Source organism: Leguminivora glycinivorella, chromosome 10, assembly GCF_023078275.1.
Source record: "Leguminivora glycinivorella isolate SPB_JAAS2020 chromosome 10, LegGlyc_1.1, whole genome shotgun sequence".
NCBI lineage: Eukaryota > Metazoa > Arthropoda > Insecta > Lepidoptera > Tortricidae > Leguminivora > Leguminivora glycinivorella.
The window spans coordinates 826,650-850,185 of NC_062980.1; the positions used below are offsets into that span (position 1 = coordinate 826,650).

The 23,536-nt window shown below is 42.6% G+C and overlaps 1 protein-coding gene across 1 annotated transcript in view; it reads left to right on the forward strand.

Moving 5' to 3' along the window:
- Positions 1–23,529, forward strand: part of LOC125230324 (serine/arginine repetitive matrix protein 2) — a 114,661-nt gene extending 91,132 nt beyond the window's left edge. The window contains exons 15-22 of the mRNA XM_048135455.1: positions 4,615–4,707; positions 11,436–11,511; positions 11,862–11,930; positions 15,466–15,570; positions 15,680–15,773; positions 17,736–17,874; positions 20,489–20,640; positions 22,268–23,529. Of these exons, the coding sequence (XP_047991412.1) occupies positions 4,615–4,707; positions 11,436–11,511; positions 11,862–11,930; positions 15,466–15,570; positions 15,680–15,773; positions 17,736–17,874; positions 20,489–20,640; positions 22,268–22,391 (852 nt within the window). The 3' untranslated portion in view covers positions 22,392–23,529. The remainder of the gene's footprint in view (positions 1–4,614; positions 4,708–11,435; positions 11,512–11,861; positions 11,931–15,465; positions 15,571–15,679; positions 15,774–17,735; positions 17,875–20,488; positions 20,641–22,267) is intronic.
- The last annotated feature ends 7 nt before the right edge of the window (positions 23,530–23,536 follow it).

The window sequence follows — 23,536 nt, forward strand, 5'->3', positions numbered from 1 at the left end:
GTTACTGTAATAGTGGTATATATTGAGTAAAAACGTAAACGAATGGTTAATTTCGTGTCCTTGTTTGTTTGAAAAACGTTTCGAATTGATGAAAATCGGTTCCCTGTAGACGCACCAGAATGAAATATTTAATGGAATTCACAATTTAAAGCTCCTGCGTGTAACGTAAGCTTTGTAACAACCACAGAATATTTTTACGTAAAAAATAAAGCTTAGTTAAAAGACTAGAGAAACTTCGATAAACCTTTAAAAATAAACATCTTCTGCTAAACTTAGTATGATCAATTATATTATTTTGTAGGTGTTTTTCTCGTAATAAACCTTCAATAAGTGGTAAAGTTCTTAAACAATTAATAAATACGACGACGTTTGCGGAAGCATAAATTATATATTATAAGTAGGTAGGTACTTATTTAATTTCAAACATGAAGTGTGGTAATATTTACTCTGTTAATGCTATTAGTAAACAAACTATCATCAGTAGGTATTTATCAAACGTTTTTTCTACCTTACTGATGACAGCTCACAAATTCTTGCGAAAATAGATAATATTTGACTTTAGTCGACAGCTTTGCCAAAAGACTCACTCGGAACTGTAAAGTGTAAACCAACACTTAATATTTTTCTGTTTCTTGAAGCCATGTCATGTTTAAATATTGTAACTGATTCACGCATGACATCGAGTGTAAAATATCGATTTCGAAACTTAGTAAAACAATAAACGAGGATGGCAAGTGAGTCGGAACGGAGACGTTTGAAGTTGTAGGTAGGCAATAGGCACCCATCGACTTACCACCAATCGAGCTGTAAGCCAATTTGCCACCGACACCTATATAAAAACAGCTCTTATTTTATATGTACAGTAAGCTGCAAAAGCGCATGGCCAACGTATCAATGAATTCATTCATAATTTCTCCACGCAATTTCGCAGCATGGTAGCATCATCGTCTCTCAGGCGGTCAGTTTCGAGTGTTGTTGCTTTGCACACTCATATTTTCTATCACATAATGTCTCCGTGAGATCTGCCGCGTCACTGTGACATGCGTACGCGCTCAGTGGACGGATCTCGCCATTTCTAATCCAAATTGCTTCCGGTATACATTACACGGTCTTCTGTCTTTATGTAATACACGGGTCTAGGTAACTTACGAAGTAAAAATAAGTTATGGTTTTAAATCGGCAACTTAATTCTATTATGTCTAGAGATTTACTTTTTCAGTTCTACATTACTCGAGTACCTACTAGAAAATTATTATCTTATTATGTTGTAAAACGCTGCATTTGTTTACGCTATAAGTAAGGCACACAAAAACTGAAGTCTTACCCCCCTTATCCATAAATTTAATGTCCACTAAAGTTATCAAGCCGATAAAAATTGTTTGTCCCTTTTCGACGTAGGTATTGGTATGATGGACAGGGACAAACTATTTTTTCAGTACAGATGGTGTTTTTTTATGCACTAGTGCGAGAAGTGGTTCATTATATGCCAGGTCGAAACTTCAGAGGCTCATCTGGGTGCGTAGCCGAATGGCATTTCTCCGACGCCAAACGAAAATGAAACGCCGCGCCTGTTAGACTGGCTTTGTCGCGCCAATACGCACGAGCGATAGAGATAGATATCTACTAGCGTTTCGTTTCGTGAGCGTTTCGTGACCGTTTGTGCCATTCGGCTACGCACCCTGTACCGAAAAACATAAAAAGGAAATTCGTAACTCGTGTCGATTTAAAATACTCCCTTCGGTAGTGTTTTAATTTATCGCCACTCGTTTCGAACTTCCTTTATTACGCACTTGTATCGTAATTTACTATTATCGGCTTGATAACTTTAGTGAACGTTTTCATATGAATAAGAGGGTTAAAGACTGAGCGGAGGATTAGCATTTAAATGTTTTAAGTTACTTCTACAATTTCTACATCCTACACGATTGATGAGACGTTAACAAAAGATATCTAGCCTTGTATTATTAAGTAACTCAGTTTTATGAACACTAGGTATCTTTGTAGTAAACCAACGTCGTGTTTCCCTAGCAAACAGTTTTGTTATTCCAGCAGTCTCGACAGAGTTGTTTAACTCAGTTCGTTTAATAGCTCACTTCTTTCAATGCTGCCTATTCTAAACACATTACTCGCTTTATCTTTTTGCCAAGTTTCCAAAAAATGTGTTGTATTATGTTGTACCTTTCTGCGACTGAAATGTGAATAAAGTCGCCGTCAATAGAACTTGTGAACAATGTAAACAAACCTTGTAGTCAAAATGTCTTTAATTTCCATTCTAACTCATCAGATACTGGCTAAATCCATGTGTTATTTAATCAATTCTTATCACATTATGATCCTCAACCTTTTAAGTAATAAAATTGTGCTAGAATAATGATATTTTATAGAATGGTTTGTTTACATTGTTGACAATTTCTATTGACGGCGATTTTACGTAGGTTAGCGGGCGTATTATGCTTCCAATTTTATCACTTATCTACGTGGATAAGACATCTGTCACTCTACACTGACATACTTGCCAAAGCGTGACGGATGCTCTATCCACATAGATAAGTGATAAAATTGGAAGCATAATACGCCGGCTGGTGTGAACAACTTTTTACATGAAGCCAATTACGGAATCATTGACAACTTTGGTGACTACATTATCTCCGTGATTTATTTTAATTTCTTTCGTACTTCCGCCTAAGTGCGTTTTCACATTATCCGGTCCGATATCGGATGTCGGACCGATATCCCATACATTACAGGCGCCATCTTGGATTTTTTCTATTGAAATCCTTCCGACATCCGATATCGGATCGGATAATGTGAAAACGGCCTAAATGTACGAGCAATTTATTTTCAATCTCCGATCGATTATTATAGAGGACATTGCAATTAGATGCTTTCGAGTATATTATAGCCAATGTGTCCTCAATAAAATTATGATAGCAAACATTCTATACTTGACTCCTTCATTACCATAGTTCAAACACTGAACGAGATATTTGGGCAGATGATTTATTTGAATTGAATGATTATATTAATATTACCTCTGCCTGTCATCTCAGTATGTGGCACGCGGTTGAGTGGTTAGGAAATCATATAATATGTCGCGTGTCAATTGAAGACAATCTCGTGTCTTTTTTTCAAATCTCTATTTTTAAAACTTTAAAACTGCTGGAAAATTTGGTCTTTGGTAGTCGATTCGTGTTAGTCCGTTTTCACATTATCCGATCCGATCCGATATCGGATGTCGGAAGGATTTCAATGGAAAAAATCCAAGATGGCGCCTGTAATGTATGGGATATCGGTCCGACATCCGATATCGGATCGGATAATGTGAAAACGCACTTACAGTTACAAAAAGAAGGCTGCATAAATATCTGACACGCTCGTATGACTCTAGAAATAAGATTGAAAACTTTCAAAGAAATATGCTCGTTGTTCTAGGCTATATGTTCATTTAAAAGGTATACCTAGATTATAACTCAAAGTTGATTACACATTAGCTTGCACAACTTACCACTGCTCTATTTCAATAACGCACACAAAAAAGCTTACGTCGGCTATAACCTATACATAAACACTCGATTATATTTAAAAATATTATAAAGTGCGAACATTACAACATACCCATCAGTTGGCTATGAAAATAGACGATACCGGCCTCAGCACAAGGTCTTCCCGTACTACGGAAAATACTACTAAAAGAAAAATACTATCGCGACCTTATTTTAGCGAAGAACTATTATAATAGGTTTATTGAGACCTATAAATTTTAAACGATGTTTCTGGGCATAGTACTCTTTATTATACTGTGGTCTGGGTTAGATTATGTAACATTCGCGACATAATTAGTATTTTTATTTTAAAAACATACGACGGAAATTACAGATCAAGGCGTATTAATGTGATTTGGCAACCTTGATTTTCGTAGAGACGAGTCAGAAATCTAATAAATTTCATGAAATTTTATAAAGTTTGTTTCGAGAAAACATATCGTATGAGTATAGGTACATGAAATGATATGCACACTGTATTTTAGTTTCATAACATTATGTAACTGAGAAAACAAATTCGACTAAATATATAACACAATGTGTAAACATCGTTTAAATTCAAATTAAGTTATTAATTAGTTTAGTCTAGAAGTTTCACTCTCATCTTTCGTTTACTTTAGACGGTTTAGTTGTTTACCGAACACTTTCCTAATACTAATATTCAAATCCAGCCAACAGGGGCCCATTTCTCGAAAGGTACAAGCCTTGTATTACAAGTGCGCAAATTGTCAAATCGTATAGGTTGTCATGGAAACACACTTGTAATACAAGGCTTGTACCTTTCGAGAAACGGGCCCCAGGTCGCAAATCGGCCTCCACAACCACCAAACAGCAATGTGTAAATCGTTTGCAACATACGCAATGATGCATGCGCGGATCCAGGGGGGGGGGGGGGTCATGGGGGTCATGACCCCCCTGGAGCCTAAGTTGGCCATACAAATAGACCACGTGACCCCCCCTGGGGCCCCGGGCCTTTACCACGTGACCCCCCCCTGGGCACGAAGCTGGATCCGCGCTTGCAATGATGATATATATGTATGTTTACTAATAATGTGTTTATTTTGTCCGATAGGTGCAGGAGACAGTCCGAACGAGCGTAGTCAGCCAGCGAGCACAGGACTTCGACCCAGAACACTGCTGGGACGAGCGCGTACTCAAGAAACATGTGAGTAGAACACCATGTCCTGTAGCCAAGGGTACAGTGAGCTGCTAAACTGCATGGCGAATTTATAAATGAATTCATCTGTACAATCGTTGAGGTTCTGTGGCGACCGAAATGCAACTGGTTTTGTCGCACGAATACGGAAGAGCACTAGAGACACGTAACGTTATAGATAGACGATAGGTACGCTACCGAGTGTAAACGATTGGACTCGTGACTATAGGTCATTTTCTCTCTCTTTCTCTCTGGTTATGACTATCAAGGCAAGTACATGAGGATTGTGATCACGCCACGAGTTCCTCAGCCTTCTTGTTCTCAAATCGTCTCTCTCTGATCATTCTTCGTTTTCGGCCGCTGACTACTTAGATACAGTCGACTACAAAGAGATGTATCTACTTTTTCACCTTATTGCGTTGTAATGAGGTGAAAAAGTGGATACATCTCTTTGTAGTCGACTGTACTACTCATTTTTCGTATTCATTCTCGTCGATTTACCTCTTCCAAGAATTCTATTTTAAGAGATTTTTCTCAATAGAAATAAGGAACTGGAACACCCAACGTTTTCCAGTTGGAAACCAAAGTAACACGTCGTCGTGAATGAAAATTGTACGCTTGCCAAGTACATATTCCAAATTCTGTCACATTTTCTGGGAATTCAAATATACAATTTCTTTATCTCTCCCGTTCAATTTCAAGCCATGGAAGATTTTATTTTGGAACATGTGGACTACCATGACCTCTGTCAGTTCATGGACTTTAGTCGGTAGATATCGCATCAATTATGTTTCCGTATTGAACTACTTAATATAATTATATTACAATACATACTTATAGACATTCGCTATAAATCCTTTGTTCGGTAAATGCCCAAAAATATGAAAACTATGTACCTAATATAAACCACATGGCTGTTGCCGCTTGTCTAATAATTTTGTTTTTGTTTTCGTCAATTTAGATCGTGCTAGCTATTGTTTGATCCATTAGTAAAATCTCTTTCTTTAGTCACAAACACATTACCCTGAGGTACCCCTCAGCACAACGGCTGCACATGTTATCAGTAGTAGCTGTATTTATACTTCAAGGATGAGAGAATAATTATTGGCCCGCTATAGTTACCGATCCCATGTTTGAATGGAGCCAGCTTCCGGCTGCGAGATAATGGGAGGTAGCGAGCCGTGAAGAAAGCCGCTGCAGCGCGTGCTTAACTAGCTTTCGCTTTCGGCGCGCGCGCAGCGAACTCGCCGTTACCTGCAGGGTTGTCAGCAAATCTAGCCGGAATTACAATCTTTGAGGTTAGATGTCGACCGAAATTCAGTTTGGTTCTGTCGCGCAATACGGAAGAATGATAGAGTTAGCTAGCTTTGATAACGATATTAATTAGCGTAAGCGTTTGTGCATTTGGCTACGTTCCCAGGTGCCGTAGCGGAATGGCATTTTTCCGACGCGAAACGAAAACGAAACGCAGCGAAAGGTAGTCTGGCTCTGTCGCGCCAATACGCAAGAGCGATAGAGACAGATATCTACGAACGTTTCGTTAATTGGTTTTTAGCTCTTTCTTGGTTGTACATAATGTATATCTCGTATTTTTCATTGCTTGTTGAAAACTATCTTGTTTAATTTTTGGTACTTATTTCTTTTATTTTCTTCTCACATCCTTAATCATCCATTGGTCATATGACTACTTTCATTCGCGATACTGCTTGGGTTATATTCCCTGTGCTGTATTTTGTCTCCGTTCATTGTAATTCTACCTAATTAAAAAAAAATGTGCCATCGTCTGAATCTAATTCAACCAAGAAAACCTATGACAGCTCAAATGTAGATTAAGAGACCTGTGGTCAATGTGGTGTATAATTCATTAATGTGGTTAAGTTGGAAGTGACAACCCTAGCTCGTGGCCAATCAGCCGAAGCAGCGGACCGCGACATCGCGGTCGCTGTCTGATGCAGGTGGACTGCACCTAGTTTTTGCCACCACATCGAATGAGATCACATTTCAATTACCTATAATGGCGATATTCAACAATCATCATCATCATTCTGTTTTATCAAAAAAGGTTGCAAAATTTTTATTTATTTATTTAATTTAATCTTAAATATTTATTTTAAGTTACCTTTTATTAAAATGTTTTATGTTTGTTTTATATATAATCTGTATATATGTAAATAGTTATAAATATTTATTTTAATATACAATCAAACATTTAATCTTTATTGTATAAAAGAAAAATCATACAGTACAAGAAGGCGGACTTTAATGCTTTAAAACATTCTCTACCAGTCAACTTCGAGGCGCAGAGCAGAGAGAGAGGCAGAGAGCGTTTTATGACGATTAACGTTCAATTACCTACATTTTATAATACCTAATCCAGGGAAGAAAATAAATAGCTTTTTCTGTTTAGCTAAAGGACCGCGACCCTATTAATAATTAATACTGAAAGCAATAAGCTTTGAATAATGAATAAAGCGCAGTGCTAGTCGGCTACTTAAAGTTGCAGTCTTACATAGAATAGGTCTCACAAGTGACAAATTGCACCGACTGGGCAATATCGCGGTACAAGCGACTAACTGCAGCGATGTAACTTATTTACTTACTTCACTGGTTCAGTGGCCCAAAAAGGATCTTGGCCTCCGGCACAAGAGATCGTCACTCTGCCCTATCCTATGCCACTTCACCCCTGTTGGGTACGGCGATGGCGGACAGGTCATTCATGGCTTCCTTGTATACTTTGCAGTCACCTCTGACTTTGGAGTCCAGGAAACAACTGGCTTGCTTACGGGATGTAGGATGGAGAGTCGTACTTTTGTAACTTCATTTTATTATACCAAAGTTTGCACACATACACTTCACACACTTTACTTAATTCTACACAATCTTTTTTAACAGATTTATCACAAAAGACACATTTGATGCATTTCAAGCATTTTTTAATTTGACACTCTTGACATATTGACAATAAGTCTGACATCTAGAGGTAATATTCTGCACCGTTGAGGTCGTATAATACAAATAATTACAAAATGCAAAAAAAAAATATTTTCAGTACAGATGGTGGTTTTTTTACGCACTAGTGCGAGAAGTGGTTCATTATATATCAAGTCGAAATATCGGATGGCCATCTGTACTGAAAAACGTTGTACGATACACATGCGAAAAGGAAATTCGTAACTCGTGTCGGCTACCTGGTTGCAGATTACCGGATTTAGCTTCAGGTTTAGCTCTAGCTGTAGCAATTATTTTACTATCTATCGATCTAACAGATCAAACACACATTTATTTTCATCATAGCATTCATCTCACTCGTTTCATAGGCAATTATTTATAGATATTTTAGGTATATAATTTCATCTCTTTACAATATTTCTTATTCAATCAATTATGTGTTATCGTGATCTGATCCGGTTCCGGCAGAATATCAGTGCTGCTGCCTCAGGGCGTAGCGTAATACTGAGCCGTAACCCTTTTGTCTTGTTGCGACGCGCACAGTATCATAGTACGCTATGGTAAAAATCTGTGTAATTTCCTGTTTTCCAATTTGCTTATTATGTATTCTAATTCTTTTTTGTAACTTATTTCTTTTGTGTATTCTGTGTGTATTGTGACAAACAAATAAACGTATATCTATCTATCTATCTATCTATTTAAAACACTCCCTTGTCGTGTTTTAATTTCGATATATTTCCCTTTCGATAAATTTCGATAAATTAAAACACGACTGAAGGGAGTGTTTTAAATCGACACGAGTTACGAATTTCCTATTCGCACGTGTATCGTACGACGTTTTTCAGTACAGATGGCCATCCGATATTTCGATCTGATATATAATGAACCACTTCTCGCACTAGTGCGTAAAAAAACCACCATCAGTCATCCACCATGATGATCAGTGATGATGTGGTGATCAGTGGCGATCCACTCGTTTCGAACTTCCTTTTTTTCGCACTTGTATCGTAATGTACTATTATTTCAACAAATAATACACAGACTTAGTGCTTCACAATCATTGCTTTTACTAAGCCAACTTACGTCGCAATACGAGTATACTGCTGTCGCTCTCGCTCAACCCTTGAGCCGCCGTGGGAACCCGCGTCGCGCGTCCATCCCGTCGTTTGCCGTCCCGCTACATGAGTTTCACTGCATGAAAGTCCTCGTGTGAGCTTATAGATTTCCATGCAGGCGAGAAACTGTAGCCGGCGGGCACACTTGACAATTTGACGTACAGTCAAGGTATCAAATATAGATGTGGACAACGTGCCAAGAATATGTATCCACAACCTTATCGTTCAAGCAATAAAGCCCTGTATATTTTTGACACTGTCCGCATCTGTATTTAATAACCTTGACTGTACGCAAGCTTACCAACATACATTCTTAACAGACAAGTTTCACAAGACACAGTTTATTACACTTGTACTGTAGGTATAGGTACCTATTTCCATTTTTGGATTTACCCTGCTAATGGTAAAATGCAATACTTGCACGAGAAGGAAAGCGTCAAATTTCAGACAGTTGCGCTAAACGAAGTTACCGCTTCCCGGCTCCGTCGAACAGAAGAATGGTATACACACCTTGCCCAGTGAATAAGAAAGCCTCAGATCACAAGTTTGTTGACCTCTGCTCCACCTCGGCCGACAATTACATTTGATCTCATGATCTGAGACATTTCCTACTTTACTGGCTGTGCCTGTAGGGAGCGCTGGTAACCTAGCGGTAAGAGCGTGCGACTTTCGATCCGGAGGTCGCAGGTTCGAACCCTGGCTCGTACCAATGAGTTTTTCGGAACTTATGTGCGAAATGTCATTTGATATTTGCCAGTCGCTTTTTGGTGAAGGAAAACATCGTGAGGAAACCGGACTAATCCTAATAAGGCCTCCGGGTTGGAAGGTCAGATGGCAGTCGCTTTCGTAAAATTGGGGCCTACGCCAAATCTTGGGATTAGTTGTCAAAGCGGACCCCAGGCTCCTATGAGTCGTGGCAAATGCCGGGATAACGCAAGGAGGATGATGACTGGCTGTGCCTGTTTATAGGGGTATGTAATATAGGTTTTGGTAAACTTTACCATGCCCTATTATTAATCTGAAAAGTCAAAAATCAGCCAATTAAATTCGTCTAACGCGTTACATTTTCGTTTCCCCGACTCATGAGATCCCGGTTTCCTCGTAGCAACGAATCCCAATCTTGGCATATGTATGTACATGTCAAAAGCGTAACGTAATCCTTTAAAAACAACTCTAACCTAGCTATTCGCATTTACACCTTTAAAATGGGCGCGCCCTGCAAACCCAGAGACATAACGACCTAGGAACGTAGCCAAATGCACAAACGCTCACGATAATATCGTTATCGTAGCTAGCTATCTCTGTCGCTCTTCCGTATTGGCGTGACAGAGCCAGACTGCGTTTCTATTGGCGTCTAGCGTCAACTATTGTCATTTCGGCTAGGCCGGCTGGTGTGTTGTATCGTTTGTGCCGGCTTCCGTCGTCGCCTTTATATTTACGCACCTCCAACACCTCTGGTGTTTCGGGTGTCCATGGGCGGCGGTGATCGCTTACCATCAGGCGACCTGTCTGCTCGTTTGCCTCCTATCCCATAAAAAAAAAAACGCACAACCGAAATAACAGACTAGTACAGCGACACACTTTGTAGACTTTATCACTTTGTAATAAGTACCTTGTAATCACGAAACTATAGGCCAATATTACGAACTACGACAGTCAATCTGGTACTCAATACAGAATTAAATATGGATAACAATGTTATTGTGTGTTTTATCCCAGTTATTTGCATACTTTTTTATATTTATTAGTATTTATTACTTATTGAGAACTGATAGACACAACACTTACAACTAAATACACAATATAATATGCAGTGGAAGCTTGCTGGGCCCATAACCTAACGAAACTTCAAGTTTGGATGCAAATAAACAATCATCACAGATGGCGCTAGTGGTAATACATAATTACTATTATATTAGGTACTAGGATAGAAAAGAAAATAGATTTATAACAAGGTAGGTATCAGTTAATTTTAGATCAAAATGGGATATTTAGGACAATAGAACACCTTTGTACCTATTGTATGATCCAATATCTACTTATCTGTATTGCCTTCTTATGACTGTTGTTTTCCCCAATAAAGAAAATAAATAAAGTGATAAAGTAGGTGGCGGAACGTCGATACAACTCGATTCCCAACGCGCTGTACCAAAACAGATTCCAAAAACCCCTGAACGCGAGAACGCGAGGCAAATGCAATCATACTTTATTATTTTAAGTATGACTTATTGTGTTGTTTGTCCGTCAGTTTACGACAGAAGAATAAACAGCTTTTACATAAATAACTGAAACACACTGACTCATAGTGTTGTGTTCCTGCCGGTGAGTAAGGCTGCCAGAGCTCAACGAGGGTGCGGTGTGCTGATGACGGGAGGACTTACGGAACTAACTTGTTCCGTCTATTGTCCTTTGAGTCGTCGGCAACTCGAACCCTCCTTAGAACTTGTACATTCCTTTTTGCTGTGTACTTAACACAGCAAAAGGGAGTGTACAAGTTTCTAATAGGGTGGCAACGCGCTTGTGACACTGTTTGAGTTGCGGGCGTCCATAGGTTACGGTGACCGCTTTACATCAGGCGGGCCGTGTGCTTGTTTGTCACCGACGTAGTATAAAAAAAAATAAAAAAAATTGCTTTACTGTATAGAGGATAATGTAAAAACGACAATGTTGCAGTTGGAAGAGTGCACCGACTACGAGCAGCGGCGTCGACTGCGCGCGCGCATACGCACACTCATGGCTGAGCAGGAAGGTGAGTTCCACCACTTTACTGCGTGCTTGTGTCAACGAGTTTCGGTTTAGTTTAATTATGATGTTGACTTAGAAGATTAAACGTTCTAAAGTTTGGGGGATTCCATATTTTACCATTGCACATGATGAGGGCATTACAATGGAAACCTTACATTACATTTACCCACCCATATGAAGAAAGTTACACAACACGATTCCATGTCAAACAAAACACAGAAACGCTAGTAGAACAGGCTCTGTCAATACTATGGTGCCCTAGTTTATATTCGTAATATTCTGAGTAATGCCCGGTCAGTTCTGCTAGCCCTACAAAAGATACATTATTCTATTTTGATTTCCATTCCATTGTAGCATGCGCGAGCGCCGTGACGGAGGCGCTAGCGGCGGCCGGCGAGACGCCGACGGAGGCGGAAGCGCGCGGTGAGTCCCTCCTCCTCCCGCTGCTGCAGGGCCTGCTGGGCGGCGGCGGCGAGCGCCTGCTGGCCGGGCTCGGCGCCGCCAGCGCCGACGTGGTCGCCGACGTGCGCCGCTCGCTCGCGCGCCTGCGCGCCGCGCTCGCCCCGCCCGCCGCGCACCCGCAGGCGCGCGCGCTCCTCAACCTCACCGAACGACTGGAGGAGGCCCTCGACGCCGCGGACCGCCTCGACGGCTGCAAGAAACGCCACCGACGCCGATCGCGCGCCGCCCGGCACACCGTCGGCGTCACCCACGAGGAACTCGAAGAAGCGCGCCGAATGGTAGATAGAGATCACCTCGCGCTCGCGCCCGAACCGACCACCTCTACTTTGCCTTCCAGCACCGCGTCGACGGCCTCCGTGCCTAGCGTGGACACCTCGACTCCCGAGCGGCGACAGAGCGTCGAGGAAGAAGTGAGTTTTCACGAAGCGGTGCCGGCGCAGCAGAAGCGAGCGCCCATCGCGCACTCGGTCAGCTACGAGCCCGCCCCCGTCAGCCGCGACGCGCAGGTGGTCGAACGCCGCGCGTCTGGCCCCGTTAACCATGAGGAACAGGTAGTTGAACGTCGAAGTTCTGGACCGCGTAAACCGGAATTCCACCGTCACTCTATCGCTGATGCGCCGAAACCGGTCGAGGCGGCGCCTGCGCGCGCACCCGTAGCCGCTCCTGTCGCCGCTCCACCTCCATCGCGACCTCTAGCTAACACTAAGAGCGGAATAGCTAGAATAGCCAATAAGTTCAATTCCCAGATAGAAAGAGAAGCACCGCCGCCCATCCGCCGTGTTCCGACGAGGCAGCCGCAACCGATAACTGCACCAACCGTGCAGAAGCGGCCTCAGCAAGAAGAACGGGCGTACCGTGCCCCTCTCTACAAACCTCTTCCTCCGACGTACAACTTTGCGGCGCCACCGCCCGCTGACGACTTTTCTAAACCTCTGAACAGGTTCAGCGGCAATAAAAAGCTGCGCATGAAGCGTGCCAATACCATAGACATCGGTAAACCGCTCGGCGGATACAGACTCGATAGCGACACGGACGACGACGCGCCGCGACGCGGCCCCGCCATGCCAGAGTTCCGTCCGCAAACAGACAACGATAGAAAATTCTTAGCTTTCATGAAAAAGAACGAAGCGAATGAAAACGGACATGTAAATTGGAGTAATAGGTTCGGTAACATTAAAAACACTTTCGAGAATCGCGAGGATCGCAGCAGGTCCTCTAGCTCGTCGTCAGCCAAGCGTTTCTGGCAAACGACGGAGGAGGCCCCGCAGGCTCAAGTCAGGTCTAGGAAGGTGTTAGGGGACTTTAATTCGGATAGACCCCGCGTGCCCTGGGCGGCTGAACGTAGGGATATCTCCCGCAAGTCCCACATTCACATCCACCTCTCCCGCAGGCACCACCGAAACAGTCTCACTACGCCCCGCCCCTTCATCACCAGCCTCCACCCATAAACCATCACGTCCCGCCTGCGAACTACCAGCCCCTACCACCGCACCACCAGCCTCCTCCCCCGCACTACCAGACTCCTCCCCCGCACCACCAGACTCCTCCCCCGCACTACCAACCCCCGCCGCCTAAGCCCGTGCATCACCCTCCTATTCCCCAATCTCCAACGAAACCTATCGTCAAACCGTTCGTAGCCAAACCGATCCCCGTGAACCAGTTCTCGCACGCCCCGATGTCCGCGTTCAAACCTCCTAAAAAGATCACATCTCCGGTGTCGGCACCGGCCCTCGTGTGGGTCCCGCCATCGGCGACCCAGGCACCAGTCCTGTCTCCCACGAGCGACACCATACCCTACAACTCCAAGCAGGCGCCGAGCCCGCCCGCGCCCGCGCCGGCGGCGCCGTGGGTGCAGGCGGTCGAGAACAAACCGCGCAGAGTGCTCAGCCTCGCTGCCAATAAATTTGAAAACCCCTCACCCCGTACGACTCAAATGTCCCCTCAGAGAGAAAGGCCCTACGGTTTCAACCCGCCCACACCGCCGACTTACGCGCCCCCGCCCACACAAAACTACCCGGTCAAAGCCATCCCGAGCCAGAACGACTTGGCCGCCCCCGGCCTCGTCCACCGCCTCGACAACCGACCGTACGAGGATAATTATGTTCCTAAGGTGGACGCTCAGAAATTGCAGATAGAATTTTACGAGAAACAAATTCGCGAAAAGAAGCTCAGAGAGCCTATAAGCAACGGGCACTACAAGCCGCAGCCGCAAACCCAGGTGCAACCGCCTCCATATACCGTGACCGACTTCACGCCCGCGAATGTAGTTTCAACGTTTGTACCGCTCCAGCAAACGCCAGACATAGAAAAGGCGCGAGCGCACAAGGTAGACTACTTGCCCGATGTGGTGCTCAATGAAGCCCACGAGTCCGCTCCCGCGCCTGCCGCGCCGCGACACAGTCCCTACGCTCAGAAGCCGAAGAGTCCGTACACGCACAGCCAGCAGAACGGCACCCACAACGGCGACGTCGCTTATACAAACGGGCACGGGCTGGACGAAGAAACCACAGAGCACAGCAGCGTAGTGACCCGCGTGATGCGCGGGCCGGTCGGGCAGACCGCCACCGTGACCGCCGGCGCGCGCACGCGCCACGACCCGCGCGGGCACGCGCCGCACGCCAGCGCCAGCGCGGCCGACAGCCTCAAGAGCTCCCTCGACAAGATCCCGCGCCACCCGCGGCGGGACTCGCGGGACAGCCGCGCGCAGGTACGGCCGGCCCCTGTCCAGCCTCAGTCCCAGCTCGCTCCCTCGCCCCGCCCGCCCGTCATCAAGTCGCCCCTCTCCCCGAGCCCGCGCGAGTTCTCCAGCGAGTCCGCCGCCAGCCGCGACTCCAGCCCCGGGCTCGGCCAGCTGAGCCGCTCGGGCTCGTGGCAGCACGTGGCCGAGCGCCGCAGCCCCGCATCGCCGCGCCGCGTGGTCGCGCGCGCCAAGTCCATGCACCTGCTTGCCGTACCCAAGATGTTCGAGGGCGGCATCCGGCCCGACGCCCTGCCCGACAAGAAGCGCACGGTGGAGGCGTACTTCTCCGGGCAGGCGAGCTCGACGGTCGTTGGCGCGCGCGCGAAGGTCCGCGCGCGACAGAGCCAGAGCTACGGGCTCGGCCGCAGCCGCACCATGCCCAGCGTGACGGAGCTGCAGTTCCTGGATGAGAGCAACGCCGACGACGCGTTCGAAGACCTGGTGTCGGCGCTGGCGTAGCCACACATTCCACTAGACTAGGGGAGAAGCGAGACGCGCGTGAGTCGTGTGTGTGTGGGCCGCCTGTCGCTTGTGTCGCTCCCGCATGCCCCCGCACCGTGACCGTCGATGTACATATACATACTCGCAAAATCCGTAACATGTCGACCGTTGCCATTTCACCGTTTCCAATAACCGTGTTAATTTGACTAATAGCTTAAGTATCGTATCGTTTTGGCTGTTATTGTGTTGGAGATGCCCTTAGATTTAGCCGAGACATTAGTTTTCTTGACTCTAATCTAGTTTTCCCATTTGCAGAGGAAGAGGAAGTAACGACTGTGACATCGAGCGTGCGGAGGAACTCCTCAGAGAAAACCGTTAGCAGTAGCACCACCACTAAAACTTCAAAGGTCAGTTTCATATGTTTGCCTTATGCCTGCAGTATCAGTAAAATACGTTCATCCACATCTCAACAGGTCTTTTTTTGCTTTGACGTGCTGCATCATACTAATTTGTCCTTTCTGTGTTCCAGTGATCGAGAGCATGACGCGGCCGGCTCCCAAGCCCGTGTCGCCGTTCGCCAAGTTCCGACAGCTTGAGAAGCAGAACTCTACCACCAGTCCCAAGTAAGCATCACCCCCACTCTTAACCCCGTCACTTTAGAAATCCCCTCACAATTGGCTACGACAGCTGCCGCAATAGGCGCCCAAACATTTGATCTTATCGTAGATATAAAATATATTCCATGTATTATTTATAGTAGTTTGGCTTAATAAAACTATATTTTATTTATTTTTAGCAATCATATCTGTGGATACGGATAAAGAATAGGTATACGTAAATATTAAATTAATCATATGCATTTATAACGCGTTATAGTAGCTTCATTATAATATTTATAATCACTCGCTAAGGCTGAGTGCACACGGATTGTTTAACACTTGTATAGTTGACAATATAACATATGTAAACAAAGGTTTCAATCACTTAAATCATACAAGTCTTTATCTGATCTGAATGCGTATTACAATGTATTGGGGTGATGTAGACAAAGTAAAGTATACATTTCTTTCTCTGGCATGATTGATTAAATTATAACCTCATAATAACCACACAGGACTAATTTCACGCATAAGTTCAAATAAAGTAGATGTCACTCAGTCCATTCCCCAAGGTAGTGTATTAGGTTGCCTACTGTTCCTTATTTATATTAATGATTTGCCTTACTCCATTAGTGCACCCAGTATTTTATTTGCAGATGACGTTTCAGTAGTATTTCCCTGCACAAACAACAATGATCTTAATTCTAACCTTACCCATATACTGACTGAAATAGATTCTTGGCTAACCGACCATAACCTAAAATTGAATTTTAACAAAACAAAAATAATGCAATTCAGACCGCACCAAAAATCTCCGTTAAAATTAGACTTCTCTTACAGTGACTCTAAACTAGAATCAACCGATACATTTCCCTTGTTAGGATTAACAATCGACACAAACGTAAATTGGAAAGACCACATACAGAATGTAAGCAACAAATTATCTAGATTCTCCTATGCCTTATCTGAATTGAAAAAGACAACTGATTTAAAAACTGCCACTTCCGCATATTATGCCTATGCCCATTCCATACTCCGTTACGGCATACTTCTTTGGGGTAACAGTACAGACATCAATAACTTATTCATTTTACAAAAAAGGTGCGTTCGAATTTTAGTTAATATAAAGCCTCTAGACACCTGTCGACCTCATTTCAAAAACCTGGAAATATTAACACTAACCTCTTTGTACATCTTTGAAGTCTGCACTTTCGTAAAACTAAACAGCTCTTTCTTCCTTTTAGCAAAAGACCGACATGCCAAACCATTAAACCTCCGCCAAAATAACCACCTTTCACTGCCCACATCTACTTTAAAAATATGTCACTCCGGACCACATATGATGTGCATAAAAATCTTTAATAAACTTCCTCAATCTATAAAACAAATAGACAGTATTAAATTATTCAAAAAATCTCTTAACACATATCTAATAAGCAAAACCTTTTATACATTGCAAGAATTTTTTGATGACAGAATGTTTAATTAATACCTATTATAACAAAATTAAGTAGCTAAAAGTATTATTAATAACTTGTAAAACCTAATTTGTAATTTATTTATATACCTACTATTAAGTAGTTGTAAGATTGCTGCGCCCTTGCAGGGTCATATTACTCCCACATGTTATATGTTTGTAATATGTTTGCAATAAATGCTTTGTTTGTTTGTTTGTTTGAAAATAACAAGTTTATAGGTTATAATTTAGTCAAACAAAAACTGGCGTTAGAAAGTGATATTTTTCATTTGTTTACATTACACAACAATCATACGCATATCAACTGTACTTAACCAAACCATTAGTTAGTCCATCCTAACGTACACGCGTCGTGTAAGCGCACCTGAGGGTAGATTCACGGCCCAGCAACATTGGTCTAAGAGGACAGCGGCGCACGACACAGCGGACCTTCGTTCCTCTGGCCGCCGCTCGCCGCTGTCGCCTGAGACCCATGTCGTGGCCAAGCCGTAACGTTGCGTCCGTTGTAGCTCGCCCAAGTCGCCGCAGAGCCCGGGCTCTCCGTCACAGCCCTTCTTCAAGTTCACCGACCCCGCGCTGCAAGCCAGCGCTGTCACTATAAAAGAACGGCTGCTGCAGTGGTGTCGCGACAAGACTCGGGACTACGAGGTACACGCCGGTCCGGCAACTGGGGACGAAAGCTCTGGTTGTTTCGGATGACCCCCGCACACCCCACTTCACACATGTATATAGATAATTTGAACACATTAAATAGTCAAGATTCACCTGCAATTTTGAATACTTATCACAAACACTTGTAGCAAAACCACTTTTTTTCACTCGCACTTAAAATTTATTAAGAGAAATACTCTACCTAAAATTATATATTTAGATTTCTCATAGTTGATCGACACCTTAATGTAGATTATTGATGCAAATGGTGACAGATATCGTAGGCACTGGTACAAATCACAATTCATAAAATTTGAAACAACTGCACGCCATACTGGCACAAGCACTATAAGGTACAACATCTGAATTTAGTAAGAGCTTAAGAACCCGGGAGAGAGACACCCGGCCTTCACCACCCATATATTAAATACAAAACGAGGTTTCCGTCGTTTTGTCTTTAATATATGGCATCTTATTTCATTTTATAACCCGGAAGAAAATTAAACAGAATCTGAAGTTCATTCCGTAATCGCAAGACTGAAAATATCAACACGATCAGACTAAATGTAAAGTTTTACAATTTTGTAGCATCTACACAGTTTAGGAGCTGAACACACGGAGTGGGGGTTGGGGGGTCAGGAGTCGCCGGTAGCTAGAGCATGTCCCGCGCACTCGATAACTCGCCACGTCACAGCATGCACTCACACTTAGCTTGGGGTTGCCACTTGTCCAAATAAATTTCTAGAAGTGTCCTTGTTGTTCCTTGTCTTGGATTTCAAGTACCATCAATGCTGTATTTCCACCAGAGATGTGCAAGGATGTGTCAAAAGTTCTTGCGGATTCCTCACAGCGTAAAGAGTGACAGCACTGCACATCCTCGCAAATCTATGGTAGGTACAGATGCAGACTAAGCACAACCCTTTTTGCAAAATTATAATGTAAGACGACTTACCAACCAAAGCATTCATTTATTCAAAAAAACAGAAAACAATCAATTGGCAACCCCACAGACAAGCTTTCCGTCGCTTTATATGGCTAGTATTTTCTTATTTTATTCATGTATCACGGTATTTAATAGTATATGTATTCCATTCATCCGTAGGGACTGACTACTTCCGAGCGTTTTAACCTAGTAACATGCACCAATGATAATATTCATGTGACCAATATTTAGTAAATAGGTATGACTTTCGTTTTCTCAATTTGTTTTCTCTAATAAATTGAAATTAACAGCCTGATTATAGTGTGGAAATATTTTCTTATAAATTTTGCGTATCATTAATTGTTACTGTTACAAATTGACTGTAACATGACATGACTGAAGACCAACAGGGAACATGATTCAGATATAACAACTTGGTAAGGTTTTTATCAGATTTTGATACGACCCTTGAACCACTAATCTGTATAAACTGAAATAGATACTATGCACTAAAGAAAAAGCGATCAAGCCCACTGGTGGCGAAGCCGGGAATCGAACCTGGATCTCCAGCTAACGCAGTTGACGTGATAAACCGCTACAGCACCTCGACCGCCGAGGTACCCGTCGAAATTTCTCTAGTGTATGTTATCTCTGAAGGCTAGGCGCCTGTGACCAATTCTAAGGGCGAGCAATTTGTGCTTGCACCTCCTATATGAATTCTTTTGCAGGATTACGATATAGCGAGAGAGGTGGTGCTGCCATCTATCGTTGTAGGGAATAAAATAATTTGATTTGTTCCCTACATCACTAGTCTGTATATATGTGTAGTCTGTGTATTTAAATAAATGTAAATAAAATCTAAAAGGCTCCTTAAGTTACTTGAGTTTAAATGAAAACATCACAAAACACAGGTTAAAAACTAGCCGGCTCGGTGACAAATCCGCTTGGTTACTACCCGAAAATGTACAAAATGTATATGTTTAAGTTTTTGAGTAGGTACTACCGAAATAAAGTCTTTCAGAAATTCCCGTCAATCACTGATCGCCTAGGTCGTGTCAAAACCAGTTCAGACCCATATCAAATTGTTAAAGATGATTCTCCCAGTAAGTTCGTGTGATATAGGTCTTTTAATGTGAGTTAAAAGCATGAGACCAAAGAGTGCAAGTACTGTTGCTGTGTAAACAGTGCATGGTGTTTTGTGTTCTTCGTTTAGAAATACGTTTGTCTCATATTCCATGTTAAATTTACTTTCAGTACCTTATGCTGTGTTTGTGAAGGTCTTAGAAGTGAGACGGAAAATTAATAATCTTGAACAGCATATATATTTTCATATAAAAAGCTATGTACCTACATCACAGTGTGATTTTGGACATCCACCATGATTTATTTAACATCATTTAAGTGTTAATTATTTTTCAATCAAAAAATTTGAGGCTAATCGATTATGTTTTGATACTCCGATTTGTGGCCATTGGGACACAGTTAGGCCGACATTAAAGTCTCATAGAAATATGATCATAGACAACATGCCGTCCTTTTTCTTCACGTTGAAGAAAAAATGGAGGCATAATCAAAGCCTGACCTCACTGATAATGTGATATGTATGGCCTTAAAATTATCAATGAATCCCATCTGTCCCCGCCTCGGGTACAGTGGGGACAGATGGGAATAAAGGAATATCCTCCACAGAATGTGAAGCTGGAGAACTTCTCGACGAGCTGGGCGGACGGGCTGGCGTTCTGCGCGCTCGTTCACCACTTCCTACCTGACGCCTTCGACTACTCTAAACTCACGCCGGAGAAGCGCCGCCACAACTTCACGCTCGCCTTCAAAGTCGCCGAGTAAGTCACTTGTCTCTTCTAGACTGTTCTCTTCTCGCTCGCACACTAGTTCCTTCTAGACGCCTTCGACTACTCGAAACTCACGCCGGAGAAGCGCCGCCATAACTTCACGCTCGCCTTCAAAGTCGCCGAGTAAGTAGTATTTATCTCTTCATATCAGGAAGGAATCATTCAGAGCTTCCTCTTTAAGATTATTCTGAAAAACCGCCGTTGTCACAATTTGATTCTCATTGTCAAAGTCGCAGCGCAGCGCTCATCAGGTCTAAGTGCGTTTTCACATTATCCGATCCGATATCGGATGTCGGACCAATATCCTATACACTACAGGCTCCATCTTGGATTTTTTTCACTGAAATCCTTCCGACATCCGATATCGAATCGGATAATGTGAAAACGGACTAACGCGGAGCACTAACGCGAATATATCCTTCAATAACTAGTGCTGACTTATCTTCGCCATGTCCTTCATTTCATTCCCTCTGAAAGACGTCGTTGAATATTGTATCCGAAATCTAAAACCGCGCAGTACTCAATACCTACATGGCCAACATTCGCATCTCGGTGCTGATCGGTGACTCACTGACAGTCCGTCAATCGTCAGCACTGACCAGTCATCACCTCCACACACGCGGGTATTTAGGGCCTGACGCCACCGCCAACAACTACGTTCTAAACTCAAGACCAATTCAACTTTGTATTGAAACTAGATTATGCCCCCGATTTCTGCGTGGTATTAAACCTGTAACTGTCCTTCTACCGATTAACAGCCAATCCAGTTAATATCCCAATTTTCACCCGCTATTATAATTTGAATAATATATTATGATCCTGTTGATCGCAGAAGTAATAAATGAAAATGAAATGAAAAAATGAAAAGATAATTTTTGGAATTAAAACCACCTGACGTCCTTCCCCGGTAGGTACGTAGTCAAATTGTCTCTGTACCAAATTACAATAGGGTCAACGCTTCGCGCTTAAGACACGCTAAACAAACGGACACACATTTGCATTTATACATATTATTGGATAGAAAATTCGTGTAGTCTTAGATGTATTCACCGCCAGTGTCCGCCCACTCTAACGCAGCGCATCCGCGTCGTAATGTCTATTTTAGACCGCAAGCGTATCATTTATAACTTGTAAATATCAATCTTGAAACTGATTTGTAATTTATGATCTGGTTTCGGGAAGGGCAGTAAAGTTCTTAATTATATTGACTCTGATCGTTCTAAACTAGGATTCATCAGCATTAATCTGATTCAATATACATATATTTAGATTTAAGAACTACAAAAAAGCTTTCAAAGCTTCATTTTGTATGTCATCGTCATCTTACAACAGCCTGTGGCCTATTTCACAACAGCGACAAGTTTATTGTCGCCCGACAGCGACACTTCGCTGTTCATTGCCTGTTCAACAAGTAAATATTGACACTACCACTAGTAACAATAAATTTTAGTTATGAATCCAAAAATAGGCTCAGAAAAAATGATATTCGCTTGGAAACTAAATCCAAGCTTTGGGAAAGCGACTACTCAGATCTGACTTCTCATCCCAGAGAGAGACTAGACATATATGAAAATTTCTTTAGACAATTTATTAACATAGTTTTTTTTTTTTTTTTCAGTGAGAAGGCGGGCATCTACCCGCTGCTAGACGTGGACGACATGGTCGCCATGCGCAAGCCGGACTGGAAGTGCGTCTTCACCTACGTGCAATCCATCCACCGCCGCTTCAAGGATGAGCGCTGACCGGCGAACGCTGTGTCTTTGGCCACACTACTCTTTTGAAATTCGAACGCACTGGCGGTTGAAACAAAAGACGTTCGATTACGTTTTAAAAATCGAATAACTTTCTGATTTCGTGTTGGTACGAATGAATGGAACGTCTATTGATTCGACTGTAGATAGGAATTTTGAAATTTGAACGCACAGGCGGTTGAAACAAAAAACGCGCGAATGCAGTTGCAAAATTGAATAACTTTCTGATTTCGTGTTTGTACGAATGGAACGTCTATTGAGTCGTTTGACTATGCGCAGTATCATACATAGTTGGGGTCAGTAATAGACGTATATAATAGAGAAATAAAACAATTCTAAGGTGACAACATTGTTTCGTATCAGCACGTCTGTTGTTTCAATTACCTGTGGTTTATAACAGAAACATTGTAATATTTCTTCGATTGAACTGTATCTTGAACGAAAATTTTTGTGAACAAAAAGGAAGGTTATGTCGAAATTACAGACAATAAAATTCGCTAATTTAATACCTATGAGTATTTTCGTGCAATTGAACAAATATCAGAATAGTGATGCGAAAACCATCGATAAACGTTACAACTGTGGCCAAAAATATAGCGTTAGTTAAATTTAAGTAGTCGAACGCTAAAGTCACAAAGTATATATTTTTTGTATAATCGAAGTGTATATTTAGAGTCCAAAGAGCGTATGTTGTTATTGTTTGTTTGTGTTAATGTTTGTCAGATGTTTATCAAGTCCGCCCAGCTCGTTGACTCCAGCGTCTCGTCAGTCCTAATTATAGTAATCTCAAGATGTATGTGATTTTTATATTAGCTCATAAGCTCCACTAACAGGTATGTACCGACTGTAGGTTAGTCCGTAGATTTTTATACATTTTCACCTTTGCGATTGGACCCCTGATTGCAAGGATCGCTTTGACTTATTTATCTACATAAGGAAGTAGAATCCTCGCGTCGCTCAGGCGTTCATTTCAACGTCCATTAACTTGTATTCATGATCATTTCAACTTGACTTATTAATAATCGCGGCTTAAATAATCGCCTACTGATTTTATCAAATTGATCATATTATATTATAATAATTTATAAGTTAATTTATATTGATATGCAATAAAATATTATTAACAATTTTCTTTG